This window comes from Muscardinus avellanarius, assembly GCF_963383645.1.
Source record: "Muscardinus avellanarius genome assembly, chromosome: 1".
NCBI lineage: Eukaryota > Metazoa > Chordata > Mammalia > Rodentia > Gliridae > Muscardinus > Muscardinus avellanarius.
This window is the reverse complement of record NC_137786.1, coordinates 142,212,188-142,227,832: the sequence shown is the minus strand read 5'-3', so window position 1 is coordinate 142,227,832 and position 15,645 is coordinate 142,212,188. Positions and strand designations below refer to the sequence as shown.

The following is a 15,645-nucleotide window of genomic DNA, read 5'->3' as shown; positions in this document are numbered from 1 at the left end:
ATCACAAGATACATGCCATCCCAGTCCTCACAGAGCAAATAGTAGTGACATTGGTAATATAGCATAAATTTTATTACAGAGAAATGCAGTGTAGTTTGAGAGTACAGATGAAAGTAACATTTATTTCCATCCCAATAGATTTCGGTTTTGGAAATTTCTTTAAAAGTGGTGAACTACTGGCAACATGGTGTGGCAGCCCCCCTTATGCAGCCCCAGAAGTCTTTGAAGGGCAGCAGTATGAAGGACCACAGCTGGATATTTGGGTATTGCTTTGCTTTGCTGTGTTAAATGCATCTATAATAATACTTGGCACTCTGGCCCACCTTAGAAACTCTTGGTACTCAACATGTAAGCAATATTTCATATTTTTTAATCTACTGGACTAATTAGTCAGAGAATCTTGAAATCGATACCTAGGAAAGAATTTCTAGAGACAGATATTGTAATTCTAATATTAGTCATAATTTAAAATTAAGCAGTAAACAAAATGATCAAATTCAGATCATTTGGTGTCTGTTATACTTACTTAAAGAGGGTTTCAGATATTTTTCCAAATATTTCTGAAATATTTCCAAGAAATTAATAAATCTGAACAGGAATTTTTCAGTCTATGATTTCAAGAGCCCCAGGGATGTTTAGGAAGACAAAGTGTTTGAAGTTCTCACTGGAAAGTCCATTGTTTTCTTCCATAGAGCATGGGAGTTGTTCTTTATGTCCTGGTCTGTGGAGCTCTGCCTTTTGATGGACCAACTCTTCCAATTTTAAGGCAGAGGGTTTTGGAAGGAAGATTCCGGATTCCATATTTCATGTCAGAAGGTAACAAGCTGTTTATCTTACTAATTCTTCTTTACAGAATTTGTTCTCCAAATGAAATGCCTAGGCAAAAGCTTCCCTTTTTCTAAGAGTTTGGGTACCAGATAAAATGGCTTAGTCATCTTAAAAGCCATAGAAATAAGCAGCCCCCTCCATGTAGATGAGACAAGACTTCCTACTTGTAACTGAGAACAGAAGTTTCCCAGATTAAGAACAGCAAGTCTTCCCATTCACTGTAGGTCTATAAATGTCCCAGATTTATTTTAGACTTGTAGAAGCACATCATAGATAAAAGCTCACAACCATTTTACTCTAAATACAAAACAATTTGCAAAAGTTAAATTTTTTATTAAATTAAAAAGCAGCTGGCAGAACTCTGATGAATTAAGTCAATGCTATAATCCCTGCCTGCCTTATATTGGGTTGTTGCATAGGCGGCAGTTAAATTTACTCTTTAGTTTTATTTTTGGTTCTCAGCCTTAATTCTTTTGTTCCTACTAACAGTAGATGTAATGCTTTTCTGTAGCGAAGAATGTGGGCTCTGGAGCCAGACTACCTGGCTTTAATCCCAAGTCCCCCACTCATTGTCCACATGGCTTTTGCAGTCTTTTCTCTGTGCTTCAATTCCTCATCAGTAAAATGAAAGTAACAGTAGTTTCTACCCTAAGGGTGCCGTGACAATAATGGCATTACTGGGTACAAGCACTTAGTGCAGTGCCTGAGGCACAGTGAAGGAGGTTCGCTCATTTAGGGGTGGTGAATCAGATAGCACTCAGTTGTAACAGTGCAGTTTTGGTAAGGTAAGCAGAAGCAAATGTTTTGTGAACATTTTTCTCAGCAACGCTGATGAGAAAAGCAAGAGTTTTGCCTCACCTACAAAGCCTTAGCATAGCAGCCTTAGATGTGACTGAGAATCGATTTATTATTGGCTCATTTTAGGAATGAAGCTTAGTTTTTCTCTAATGGAAATCTAAGTCTGTGAGTAGATATTTTTAGTTGAAACATTAAGTAGAAAGGCTCATTTAGTATAGAATCAGACCTATACCCTCCTGCTTTTCTTAAGTATTAGTTCATCATGTGAACTTGACAAACTTAAGTATCTTTCGTGTATTAATTTATTCATATGACCTTCTGCTTTCCAGAGGAGGATACAAAAATTAATACTCTACAAAGTCACATGAATCAAGCATATAACCCTGAAGTGCAAGGTGATTTATGCAAACCTTTGTTAACATTGTGTTTTATATAGATTGTGAGCACCTTATTCGAAGAATGTTGGTCCTAGACCCATCCAAAAGGCTAACCATAGCTCAAATCAAGGAACACAAATGGATGCTCATAGAAGTTCCTGTACAGAGACCTCTTCTCTATCCACAAGAGCAAGAAAATGAGCCATCCATTGGGGAATTTAATGAACAGGTTCTGCGATTGATGCACAGCCTTGGAATAGATCAACAGAAAACCATTGAGGTAAAGTGCTCTGAGATTTGACTAAAGATGTGTCAAATCTTTGACTTGATTCTTCTTCACTTAGTAAATTGAAATTTCATGCTCACACCTGTCATCCTGTTCTCTTAGCACATTCATCCCCAGCATCAAAGCACACACTGTTCAGTATTCCCTGGTGATCATATCAAACTCTATTTATATTTGCTTTTATTCAAGGTCTAAATTCCTTACTTAGCTTCATCTGCCAAAAAGTTCAAGAGGAAAGGTTTATAAAGGATTCAGAAGAGGCAAAGATGGAATCTTGACAAGTAAAAGGTAGAAAATTTCTTTCAAGCCAGGCGTGGTCATGCACGCTTGTAATCCAAGTACTTGGGAGGCTGAGACAGGAGGATCACACAGGTTCAAAGCCAGCCTCAGCTACTTAGGATCTCAGCAACTTAATGAGACCCTGTTTTCAAATAAAATATAAAAATAGGTCTGGGGTTGTAGCCTGGAGGTAGAAAACCCCTGGTTTCATCCCCAGTACCACAAAGAAAAGTTTCATATTAGCATTAAACTAATTTGTATGGAACATAAATGTATAGATATAGAACAAGGCTACAGGCTGAGCTATGAACTGAAGGGAAGGAATCAGGTTTAAGAAAGTAAGTGGAAGCTGAGTGTGGTGGTGCACACTTGAAATCCCAGCATTCGGGGGGCTGAGATTGGAGGATCATGGTTTGCGGACAGCCTCAGCTACTTAGTGAGGCCCTCTGCAACTCAGTGAGACCCGGTTTCAAAATAAAGAATAAAAATTAGGGCAGGGCATGTAACTCGGAGGTCAAATGCCCCTGGGTTTCATCCCCAGACCCACCAAAAAAAAAAGTGAGTGGGCCAGGCATGGTGGCGCACGCTTGTAATCCCTGCGCTTGGAAGGCTGAGACAGGAGGATCGCACTGGTTTGAGGCCAGCCTCAGCTACTTAGTGAGGCTCTCAGCAACTTAGTGAAATCCTGTTTCCAGTAAAATATTTAGGTCTGGGAGTATAAACCGGAGGTAGAAAGCCTCTGGGTTTCACCCCCAGTACCACCAAAACAGAAAAAGAAAAGAAAAGAAAGTCAGTGGGATTTAGATTGTAAATTGAAGAAACTAAGAAGGCGTCATCCTGATTGGAAGTATTAGGGGTCATAGAACTGAGAAGATCGTGAACCTGGAAAATTCCTCTTGGCTTTTATTCCTGTCCTCTAGAAGGTAGCATATTTATAGGGCATACACTTTTAATACCTCAACAATGATGAAAAGTAAACAAGGCTTTGAAGAAGGAAGCGTAACATGAAAGAATATCAAATGTCCCCTTGTTTGCTGTGAAAGACCAGTGCTCTAGACTGTGCTGCCTTATCCCATTACAGCTATATGTAAAACAAACTGGCTTTCTCACTTTACTTATTGTGTGCCTAGTGACATTTTTCTGTAGACTTAAAGCGGCAGCCGTGAGTGCAGTTCTGCTTGCCTGTGATTTTTGCTTCAAAATCATCCGCTGTGCCCTGCACAGCACCCATGCAGGCTGTCAGGTGCAATTAGAAGCCAAAGGAGCAGTTGTTCTTGGTTGAATTAGCATCCTGGGAAAGCTGGCAGGCCAGAGATGCAAAAATTTGGGAAGCAACTTTATTTTCAAGGCTTCAAAGGGTGGGACTGCAAAAACAAGAGGAAAAAATTACCTAAGAATGGAGACACAGTGTCTCTCCCATCTAGCATCCAGATGTCATTCTCCAGCCCAAAATAACCACAAGGCTCCCCAAAGGCTTTAATAGTTCACTTCAGAGTTTTCAATGACTTAGACTTGGGTCGAAATAGTGGAACCAGAGCTCCTGGGCTCAGAATGTTAACTGACTTTACATCATAGGTAACAGCCATGAGATGGGACCATATGACAGACAGCATTAGGAATGTCTACATGAGACAGCCATAGCATTTTCTCTCAACACAAAAACAAAACAAAAAAAATCCTGATCATGTAAAAGGGCCAGCAAAGCTGGCCATCCCCAGTACCACCAAAAAAAAAAAAAAAAAAAAAAAGGGGCCAGCAAAGTAATTTAAGAGCATCACCTTTTATGCAACTAATACTATGGTTTTAAAACTGTCTGCCTTCCCATCTAAATTCTAGAACAGATTTTTATTTTAAGGTATATTATTCTACTTTTTTTTTCTTTCTTTTTTTTTTTTTTTTTTTTTTTTTTTGGTGGTACTGGGGTTCCTGGAAACCCTTCTACCTCCAGGCTACCCTCCCAGACCTATTTTATATTTTTATTTGGAAACAGGGTCTTAAGCCTGATAGGCTGGCTTCGAACCTGCGCGATCCTCCTGTCTCCACCTCCCAAGGGCAGGGATTACAAGCGTGCTACACCACACCTGGCATTATTCTACTTTTTTTTTTTTTTTTTTTTTTTTTTTTTGTGGTACTGGGGTGGAACCCAGAGGCTTTCTACTTCCAGGCTATACTCCCAGACCCATTTTATATTTTATTTGGAAACAGGGTCTCACTAAGTTGCTGAGAGCCTCACTAAGTAGCTGAGGCTGGCTTCGAACCTGTGTGATTCTCCTGTTTCAGCCTCCCAAGCCACGGGGATTACAAGCTTGCACCACCACACCTGACAGGCATCATTCTACTTTTAAAAACAAATGACTAGCCCGGTGTGGTGGTGCACACTTGTAATTCCAACATTCAGGAGGCAGAGACTGGAGGATCGCAATTAGCAGGACAGCCTCAGCTACTTAGCAAGGCCCTTCGCCACTCAGTGAGACCCTATTTCAAAACTAAAAAGACTAAAAAATAGGGCTGGAGGTGTAGCTCAGAGGTACAGTGCCCCAGGGTTCCATCCCTAGTACTGTCAAAAAAAAAAAAAAAAGACTTCCTATCCTACCCCACCCCTTTTTTAAAAAAATTAAGGTATAGATCATTGGGTTCATTTTTTATGGTTCTCTGCCTTTGGCACTTGTTTTTTCTTTCAGTCTTTGCAGAACAAGAGCTATAACCACTTTGCTGCCATTTATTTCTTGTTGGTGGAGCGCCTGAAATCACATAGGAGCAGTTTTCCTGTGGAGCAGAGGCTTGATGGCCGCCAGCGCCGGCCCAGCACCATCGCTGAACAAACAGTTGCCAAGGTAACGCCCCGTTAGCCAATAGCCTTATCTGTGCATGTGCCTATTCACATGTTTGACACATTTTCATCTTGTACAAAAGATTAGGATTTCACCTTCTATACTGTTTTTCTGGAAAGTTTCTACTCAGTCATTTAATTGGCCTCTCAAATGTTTTTTTGAGAAGGATTTGTAAGGATTAACTATTTCATACTTTTTTCTTTAAGAGCTGGTTTCATTTTTCAAATATTTGCTTATGTTGAGAGTGACTAATTGGCCTACACATTCAGTTTCATATAACAAAAAAAAATTTTTTTTTTTTTTTTTTGCAGATTTACCATGTGGAAGCTTCTACTCTTAGGCATTGTAGGGTTAGATGTATAGAGCATAGTCATTGCCTCAAAGACATTATAGAAGCAAAATAGAACAAGACCATAAATAACCATTCAAACTAGGGAAAGATAAGTGCAGGGCACACCTTCACAGGTGTGTGGGGCTTTGCCAGTGAGAAGCGACACCTGAGGCGTCGTAGGTAGGCAGAAGCAGCAGTCTGAGATGAGCACAGGACTGCTCTGAGCTGTCATAGGGCTTAGGCCAGTCATTCCACTTGGTGGGAGATAAGGAAATAAAAGCTCTGAATTGCAGGGTGAAGAGTTTGCCTGTAATTCAGGAAGTGATAAGGAACCCTGAAGGTGTTTAAGCAGAAAGTAATAGAATTATACTCATTCTTTAGGCTAATTAATTGGGGAGCATTAGGGGAAATGGCTGGATAGGGGAGAGAAAGGGTTAAAAGAGAGCAGGTAGGAGATTATAGAAGATGAAAGATACTGAAGGCTTGTACTGATGTGCTGCTAGTGGAAGCAGAAAGCAGCAAGTCTGAGAGCCATTTCTAAGATCCTGTATGTCTTTACCAATGACTGGAAGAGGCAGCTCTTTATGGTGGTTAGAAACAGGGACTTCAGAGCAAATCCCAGACTCTGTCATTTCTTGCTCTGACTTTAGAAAAATTTCTTCAGGTCTTTCTGTTCCTCAGTTTCTCATGTGTAAATGGGGATAACATTAAGAATGTTGTAACAGTAAAATTGGCTGTTAACATTTGTGAAGCAAGTAGAACGGTATGTGGCATATAGTAAATAAGTGCTATGTAAGCGTTTGTTGTATAAAGTAATCATTGTTGGGCAGGAAGGGACAACAGTGAGTTAGAGGTGACTGTCCTAGTGCCTGGTCCTGAGGGAAGAGTTGTGCGCTAACTCATTTGCTAGGAGGGGAGTGTGGACTTGGATCCCAGGAGAGTGGCTGGGCTAGAGAGCTCTGGGGAATCATCCAAACAGAGGTTGAGGGAAAGAGTGGCTTGTTTATGTGCTCTCTGAGGATTCCTGTCCACTTCTGTGAGCAACTCTATTTAAAGAATAACTTTGTATTTTTTATCAGGTTTATATAATTATTACAAGATTATAAGAAAAATTTGCATTGACTTTTCCTAAAATGTAAAGAGGAAAGCAAATTAAAATCCCCTTGATTTTAAAAGGCAATTTATATTTTATATGCTTTATATAAAATAATGTGAGTGTTGATAAAAAGTGAGTAAAATAATGTACCAATATAGTTCTAGGTATGTTTTAGACTATCTCTCAACAAGTGGAAAACTTCAAAGCTGAATGGTATTTCTTTTGAGACTGAAAGGGAGAAGAAATGACAATTCATGAGCTGGGGGTAGTAACAGTGAGACCCTGTGGTCTGCCCCACTTGCAAATACAGCCACACCAGAGGATAGAAAGCCAGGACTCTCACTTGCAGTAGCAGGTAGTAGCAGGCTTTCCTTGCCAAGTTTCTTCATTCTTCTCCAGTAAACAATTGATCCTGAACACGTACGTGTTATTATAAATGATATCCTTTCCTATTTAGACTTGAAGCAAATTCCCTTAGATATCTCAAATTGTGTTTATTTTGGCTTGAAGTTGAAATGTATAACATTGCTTCTTACTGTTTGTTAATTTTGTTTTTTATTACCAAGCACCCTGTGAGTTCTTTCCACTTTTATGCATTATTCAAACATCTTAGAAACCTACTTACCATGACTTGATATGTGTCTAATTTGAATGGAAGTCTTCAGCTGAGTAGGAGGCAGTGCAGCTGAAGAAAACTCTGCCTTTCCTCAGAGTCAAAGCTTGTTAAAAAGCCAGGTGTGGTGGCGCACGCTTGTAATCCCAGCATTCTGGAGGCTGAGACCCGGAGGATCTTGGTTTGCGGACAGCCTCAGCTACTTAGTGAGGCCCTCTGCAACTCAGTGAGACCCGGTTTCAAAAAAAAGGATAAAAAAATTGGGCAGGAGGTGTAGCCGGAAGTTGAATGCCCCTGGGTTCCATCCCCAGACCTGCAAAAAAAAAAAAAAAAAAGCTTGCTAAAAAATGGGTTTTTCTTGGGGGTGGGGGTGGGGGGTGGGGGTGATGGTGGTGTGTGTGTGTGTGTGTGTGTGTGTGTGTGTGTGTGTGTGTGTGTTACTTGCTGAGGCTGTCCTTGAACCTGTTATCCTCCTGTCTCAGCCTCCCAAGTACTAAGATTACAAGTGTGTGTCACCATGCCTAGCCAGTTTTCTCTGGTGCTATAGATATAAGTATGCTTAAAGTTTTAGTAGAGCCTTCTGCTTTAATTCTTTGTTCTCGTTAATTTTTTTTTTTAAAGAAGGGACAGGTCACTAGTTACTAATAGGAATAAGAAATTGAGGAAATAACACAATCCAAAACAAAGGGCATGTGAACTGTAGAAACATGTAGACTTTAGTTCCACATGGAGTGAGTGACTTTGCTCAGGTCAGCATTTCTGAGCTCCTATGTCCTTAAATATAAAATGAAATAGTAATTCCTACTTAATAAGATTGCTTCTGAGATAAAATTAGGTTCCTGTACCAGCAGTCGAGTTTAGCAAGTAGAACATTTAACTGTCAGGCACAGGCCAGCCACCTGTGACCTTAGAGGTGCCCAGGAAACCATCCCTGTCCTTAAGAAGTTCATAGTCTAGTGATGAAGTTACTATTATTATTATTTATAAAACAATTAGATTCCTATCTTTGATAGAGATAGAGTACTTTTATTTGCTATTTAATATGCTGGCAAAATTCCATCTGATTGACTTTGGGCAACTATTTAGAAAAAAAATATGTCTTACCTTGTCTCATGAACTCTAACCACTAGTTTTTAACAGTCATAGCATTCCAAGTTTGTGTCAGCTGTAAGCAACAAGGATGAAATGGTTTTGTTAAATTATTTAATCATTAGCCAGGCATGGTGGTGCACACTTGTAATCTCAGCATTCAGGAGGCTGAGACCAGAGGATCGCAGTTCACGGACAGCCTCAGCTACTTAGTGAGGCCCTCCGCAACTTAGTGAGACCCTGTTTCAAAATAAAGAATAAAAAATAAGGCAGGGGGTGTAGCTTGGAGGTCGAATTCCCCTGGGTTCCATCTCCAGACCCGCAAAAAGAAATTTATTTAATCACTGATTAGAGGTTGCCCTCCACAACCATAGGACAGAGCACTGTATTAGTTTGCTCAGGCTGCCATAACAAAATGTCAGACTGGATGACTTAAACAACAGAAATTATCTTCTCCCAATTCTGGAGGCTGAAAATGCAAGATCAGGGTGCCAGCAGGCCTAATTTCTGGCATCGCTCTCTTCCCAGCTGGTAGACTCCCTTTTTACTGTGCCTCACATGTCTTTTTCTCTGTCAGTTGTAAGAAAGATTTCTGGTGGTCTCTTCCTCTTATAAGAACACCACACTGGTGATTAGAGCTTCAGCTACAAAGTCTTAGAAGAAACAGTTCTTCCCATAGCAAATATATGGCTACTGGAGCAGTAATAATGTTCCCATAGCAAAGAAAATTGCTTTCATTTTAATGGTTCTGGAAAACACAAAGAAGATATTCAAGACAATAAACAACAACAAAAATACATGATCACAATTAGTTAAACATAATCACAGTTTATTTCTACTCTTGAAGAAGTTGGTAATACCTTAAGATATTAGTCACCCAATCTTTGTTTTGTTTTGTTTTTGTTTTTGTTTTTATACAATACTGGTGATTGATCCACGGGGCATTTTACCACCAAGCTATACCCTCCAAGTCATATATATATATATATATATATATATATTTTTTTTTTTTTTTTTTTTTTTTTGCAGGTTTGGAGATGGAACCCAGGGGCATTCGACCTCCAAGATACACCCCCTGCCCTATTTTTTATTCTTTATTTTGAAACCAGGTCTCACTGAGTTGCAGAGGGCCTCACTAAGTAGCTGAGGCTGTCTGCGAACCGCAATCCTCAGATCTCAGCCTCCAGAATGCTGGGATTACAAGTGTGCGCCACCATGCCCCTGTTTATTTTTATTTTTATTTTGAAACATAGTCTCACTAAGTTGCAGAGGACCTCACTAAGTAGCTGATGCTAGCTGCAAACTTGCACTTGTGATCATTGGTCTCAGCCTCCCAAGTATTGGGATTAAAAGCATGTGCCACCACACTTGGCCAATCTATTATGGTAATATAGTCTGTAATCGGCCCTATAGTGCCAAGAATGCCATTGGTATGTTTATACCCTCTCTTGTTACAGAAAGACTTTTTTAGGGTTTTAAGTTTGGGGATTGTTTTGTGATGCCAGTTATGGAACTCAGGGCTTTACACATACTAGGCAAGCATGCTACCACTGAGCCACACCCCAGGCTCAGAAATTAGTCCCTTCACTAATTGTAAGACTCTAAAAAGCAGACTTATAAAACTTACCATCCTATATTCTTGGAAGTGTCACAACAAAATATTATTACTATATTATTAACAAGTTCACAGTGATGTGTTGTGGGCCAGGTCAGATGTAAAAGTTGTCAGGAAAATTTTCTACACGTGGCCTGGCACAGCACAGTCCTGTCATTTACTAAATCAGAGCTTGTAAGAGACAGGGCTGGGAAGGAGCAGCACTCTTTCCCAGTACAATATCTCTAGATCAGAGCCAGGTGTGGTGGTACACGCTTATAATCTCAGCATTTGGGAGACTGAGACAAGAGGATCGCAGTTCACAGACAGCCTCAGCTACTATTTAGTAAGGCCCTATGCAACTCAGTGAGACCCTGTTTCAAAATAAAGAATAAGAAATAGAGCTGGGGGTATATCTCAAAGGTAGAATGCCCCTGGGTTCCATCTCCAATACCACAAAAAAATAAAAATATCTCTAGATCATGCCTGTCCTACTTTCATACAGAAGGAGCAGTCTGATTTGAGGAATAGAAATCAAATGTCAGTACTATCCTTCAATAGAAAAGCTAATGATGGGGGTAAGAAGAAAGTATCAACTGTACTTTATTACATTATAATATGGTAGCTAGAGAAACTAAATGACTAGTGATTGAACAGGAAAAAAATGTTGTTTAATCTCAAAAGTGGCATGGGATATAAGCCTGAGGAATGATGTATAAAAGAAGCTGTTTCTTTTCATGCTCAAAATGACATGCAGAGCCAGGTGTGGTGACACACACTTGTAATCCCAATACTTGAGAAACTGAGACAGGAGGATCGCAGGTTCGTGGCCATTCTCAGTGAAGCCCTTTGCAACTTAAACCCTGTTTCAAAATAAAGAACAAAAGACAGGGCTGGGGGCATCGTCAGAGGTAGAATACCCCTACCTTCAATCCCCAGTACTGCAAAAAATAAAAAATGACATGTCATATTTTCCCCCTGTTTTTACTGTCCATATAATACTGACACTTTGCTGTTAATACTTTATTCTTTACCTCATGCAGTATATTCAGTGATTAATATTTTAAGGTACCACATTACCGCATATAGAATATATTATAAATATATTTGAAGTATATTAAAATATATATGTAAAGTAGTAACATATTCTCCTCCTTTAACAACTATCAACTAGAAATTCTAACTGGGAACCATCTAAATAGTATCTGAGAATAACACGAATTTATTTCATAATCTAAATTTTATATTCATATAATGATTTTAAGTCTTATATATTTATTTATTTATTTGTGGTACTGAGGGTGGAACCCAGGGTCTTTCTACCTCCAGGCTATACTCCCAGACCTATTTTCTATTTTATTTGGAAACAGGGTCTCACTAAGTTGCTGAGGGCCTCACTAAGTAGCTGAGGCTGGCTTTGAACCCATGCGATCCTCCTGTCTCAGCCTCCCAAGTGCTGGGATTACAAGCGTACTTTGAAAGGATGGGGATGAAAGGATCACCCAGAAGCTTCATTTTTAAAACCAACCTTTGCCAATTATCATAAAGACAGATTCTCTTTTAAATTACTTTTTTTTTTGTAATGGTATGGAACCCAGGAACATTCTACCTCCAAGCAACATCCCCAGCCCTATTTTTTATTCTTTCTTTATTTCTTTATTTTTTATTTTTATTTTTATTTTTATTTTTTTTGGTGGTACTGGGGTTCCTGGAAGTCCTTCTACCTCCGGGATACACTCCCACGGGCTACACTCCCAGACCTATTTTTTTACTTTTTTATGTGGAAACAGGGTCTCTTAAGCCAGCGAGGCTGGCTCCGAACCAGTGTGATCCTCCTGTCTCTACCTTCCAAGCACGAGGATTACAAGTGTGTGCCACCACGCCCGGCTTTATTTTTTATTTAGAAGTAGGATCTCACTGATTTGCAAAGAGCCTCACTAAGTATCTGAGGCTGTCCACGAACCCGGATCTTCCTGTCTCGGCCTCCCAAATGCTGGAATTACAAGCCTGTGCCACCATGCCCAGCTTTAAATTACTTTTTTTTTTTTTTTTTTTTTTTGGTGGTACTGGGGTTCCTGGAAGCCCTTCTACCTCCGGGCTACACTCCCAGACCTATTTTTACATTTTTATTTGGAAACAGGGTCTCCTAAGCTAGTGCGCGCGGCTGGCTTCGAACCTGCACGATCTTCCTGTCTCCGCCTCCCAAGCGCGGGGATCACAAGCGTGCGCCGCCACCATGCCCGGCTAAATTACTTTTTAAATAAATACTTAAAATGCATGTCTAGAGTAGTTCACAAAGGAGACAGGAGAGTAGAGTCAAACCATCCCCAGCTTTCTATGGCAGGCTAACTTCAGGAACACAAGTTGTGCAGAAGAGGCAACTTTCCTCCCTGGGCCAGCAGGTTACACAGCGTTCAGGTTATGCATCTCTTCCAAGGAAGGAGGGTGTTCCCGTCACCTCCAAAGAACTGCTGCTTCTCTTTTCTTGATCATCACACACACTGCTGTATAGCATCTCACCCCACCATGAGAGACAGAGACAAAACATCCTTCACTGTACCTTGTACTATAGCTGTAGGATGTATGTATCTCTCTCTCCCTGGTCAGCATTGAGCTCCTTCAGGCAGAGATATTTTTGTTCTTCTTTATATCTTTCAAGTCATATATTTAAGAAAAGAGACAAAAAACATTCTTTGATTCTTTATAAAGGCTAGCATTCAGCAAAGCATGGTGGAACACACCTGTAATTCCAGTACTTGGGAGGCTAAGATGGGAGGATCGCTAGTGCAAGGCCAAACTCAGCAACTTAATATGACCTTGTTGCAAAAATTAAAAAGAGAGGAAGAGACTGGGGATGTAGCTCAAAGGGAGAATACCCCTTAGTTCAATCCCCAGTACCATAAAAAAAGGAGAGAGAGAGAGAGAGACTAGCTTTCTTGTCACCTATATGAAAGTTATGCCTGCCATCATTTAACAGGGATGAAATTCTGTACAACCTATTTAAGAATATCTACTGAGACTGCTTCAAATTAATACCTGTGCCCTATACATATTTCATCACATCTTTTCTGGAATTTCCAGTCAATAACTCTTTATCCTATACTTGCCCCAGGAAAAATTATTCTAAGAATTTGGTGTATTTATAGGGAAAATATTTATTATATCTGTTCTTACCATATTTGCAGGCACAAACAGTGGGAATCCCAGTGGCCGTGCACTCACCCAATGTGAGACTGATGAGATCTACCCTCCTCCCACAGGCATCCAATGTGGAGGCCTTTTCATTTCCAGCATCCGGCTGTCAGGCAGAAGCTGCATTTATGGAAGAAGACTGTGTCGACACTCCCAAGGTACAGCTGGATGTGTTCAAGAGACTCAGAGCTTGCTCTGCGGCTGGAGACTTCAATCTGGTGCACAAGTTTTGTGCTGTGGCTTTGTTAAATTCTGTCATTTCCTCCAGTCAGCCAGGAATGTTGTTTTGTGGAGAAACTAAGAAAACTATCCAGAGCTAAACGTTCATCAGTGTTTTATCATTATAGCCATTGCATAACCTAAGTTGTCAGACGGCACATGTACTTCTCAAAAGCCTCTTTCTTTTTCCTTCTATAATCATTTTCTCCTCTCTTCAAGTTTTTAGATCCCTTACAACTGTTGGGGGTTGTTTTTAACAAATTGTAATTCTGAAAATGAAAAATTATGTGCTGGATAGCTTCTCTTTTGCCCAGAGTACTGTGGAGATATAAATGATAGGCTCTTTGTCAACTCAACATATTTTTTTTGGTTCAGATTGAACATTTCTTTTTTCTTTCTTTTTTTTTTTTCTGTGTGTGTGTGTGTGTGTGTGTGTGTGTGTGTGTGTGTGTGTGTGAGAGAGAGAGAGAGAGAGAGAGAGAGAGAGAGAGACAGACAGACAGATAGACAGACAGACACCGGGGATTAAACCCAAGGGCATTCTACCTCTGAACTATACTCCAGCCCTATTTTATCTTTTATTTTTGAAACAGGGTTTCACAAAGTTGCAGGGTGCCTCACTAAGTAGCTGAGGTTGGTCACAAACCTGCAATCCTCCTGTCTCAGTCTCCCAAGTACTAGGATTACAAGCGTGCACCACTATACCCGGCTAGTTTGAACATTTCTAAAGGAGTTTAAGTTTACATTTGGCAAACTGCATAAAGTTGGCTTTATCTTGTACAGTGCTTATTTATTTAGCTTCTAATTTACTTAGCATCAAATAATATATAAAAGATCCTATAAATGAGTAGCAGAGTATCTTAAAAGAATATAGATATTGCAAGGCATAATGGTGCATGCCTGTAATCTCAGTACTTAGGAGGCTCAGACAGGAGGATTGCAGTTTTCAGAACAGCCTCAGCAAATAGTGAGACTCTCATCAACCTAGCAAGACCCTGTTTCAAAATAAAAATACAATAGGAGCCAGACATGGTGGCGCATGCTTGTAATCCCAGTACTTGGAAGGCTGAAGTGGAAGGATTGTAGGTTCAAGGACAGCCTCAGCAAGTACTGAAATGCTCATCAACTTAGTAAGACCCTCTTTCAAGAAAATAAAAATAAAATAGGGATGGGGGTATAGCTTGGAAGTAGAGTGAACCAGTGTTCAATCCCCAATACCAACAACAACAACAACAAAATAATAATAATGTCTTAAAGTATGTTCAGACCTTGCTTTTTTTTTGAGGTACTAGAGATTGAACCCAGGGATATTCTATCTCTGAGCTATACCCCCAGCCCTATTTTTTTTTAAATCTTTATTTTTGAAACAGTATTGCAGATTCACTAAGTAGCTAAGGCTGTCCGCAAACCTGTGATTCTCCTGTCTCAGCCTCCCAAGTACTTGAGATTACAAGTGTGCGCTATCACACCTGGCTCAAACCTTGCCTTCTACTAAGCTGTGTGAACTTGGGCAAAGTGACTATCCTTTCCTTTTCTTTTTTTCTTTTTCTTTTTTTTTCCAATACACCTCTAGCCGATTTTTTTATTATTTTGAAACAAGGTCTCACTAAGTAGCAGAGGGACTCAGCTAAGTAGCTAAGGCTGGCCTTGATCATCAGTCCTCTGTCTCAGCCTCCAAAATACTGGGATTATAAGCATGCACCACCACACCTGGCTGACTAACCTGTTTGAACCTTATTTTTTGTGTGTGTAAAATGAGAAGTATCAACTTTATGTAACTGTTGTGAGGATCAATTGAAATAATGCTTGTAAGGTTTGGGCAAGATTTTAGATGCTCAATAAATACTGGTTTCCTGTCATTTTAGCCTCTTTTAGTAATAAAAAGATGAGTAGACATGAACTCAGCCTCATAATCTGCTAGACTGTGGTCAGATATTAGAGAAGGAACATTCTGTCACAGAGGAACATTATATGTAACTAAAGTTAGTGTGCCAGGTAAAATATGATTGATCTTGTAATGAGGTATAAATCTAAGTGAAACTAGAAGGAAACCAGGGGGAATTGCTTTTAGTGTTTAATCAAGAAAGTCTTTACACAGGCATGGTGACCCAC

At 39.9% G+C, this 15,645-nt stretch overlaps 1 protein-coding gene across 2 annotated transcripts in view; it reads left to right on the top strand.

Moving 5' to 3' along the window:
• Positions 1-15,645, top strand: part of SIK2 (salt inducible kinase 2) — a gene marked incomplete at both ends in the record, with an annotated part of 130,073 nt that overhangs the window by 98,487 nt on the left and 15,941 nt on the right. Inside the window, 5 exons of one of the 2 annotated variants that reach the window (XM_080713952.1) lie at positions 139-263; positions 693-816; positions 2,063-2,283; positions 5,250-5,402; positions 13,383-13,472. In XM_080713952.1, the coding sequence (XP_080570078.1) occupies positions 139-263; positions 693-816; positions 2,063-2,283; positions 5,250-5,402; positions 13,383-13,472 (713 nt within the window). Of the gene's footprint in view, positions 1-138; positions 264-692; positions 817-2,062; positions 2,284-5,249; positions 5,403-13,307; positions 13,473-15,645 lie in introns of both variants that reach the window. The other variant, XM_080713951.1, reaches the window with a different exon arrangement.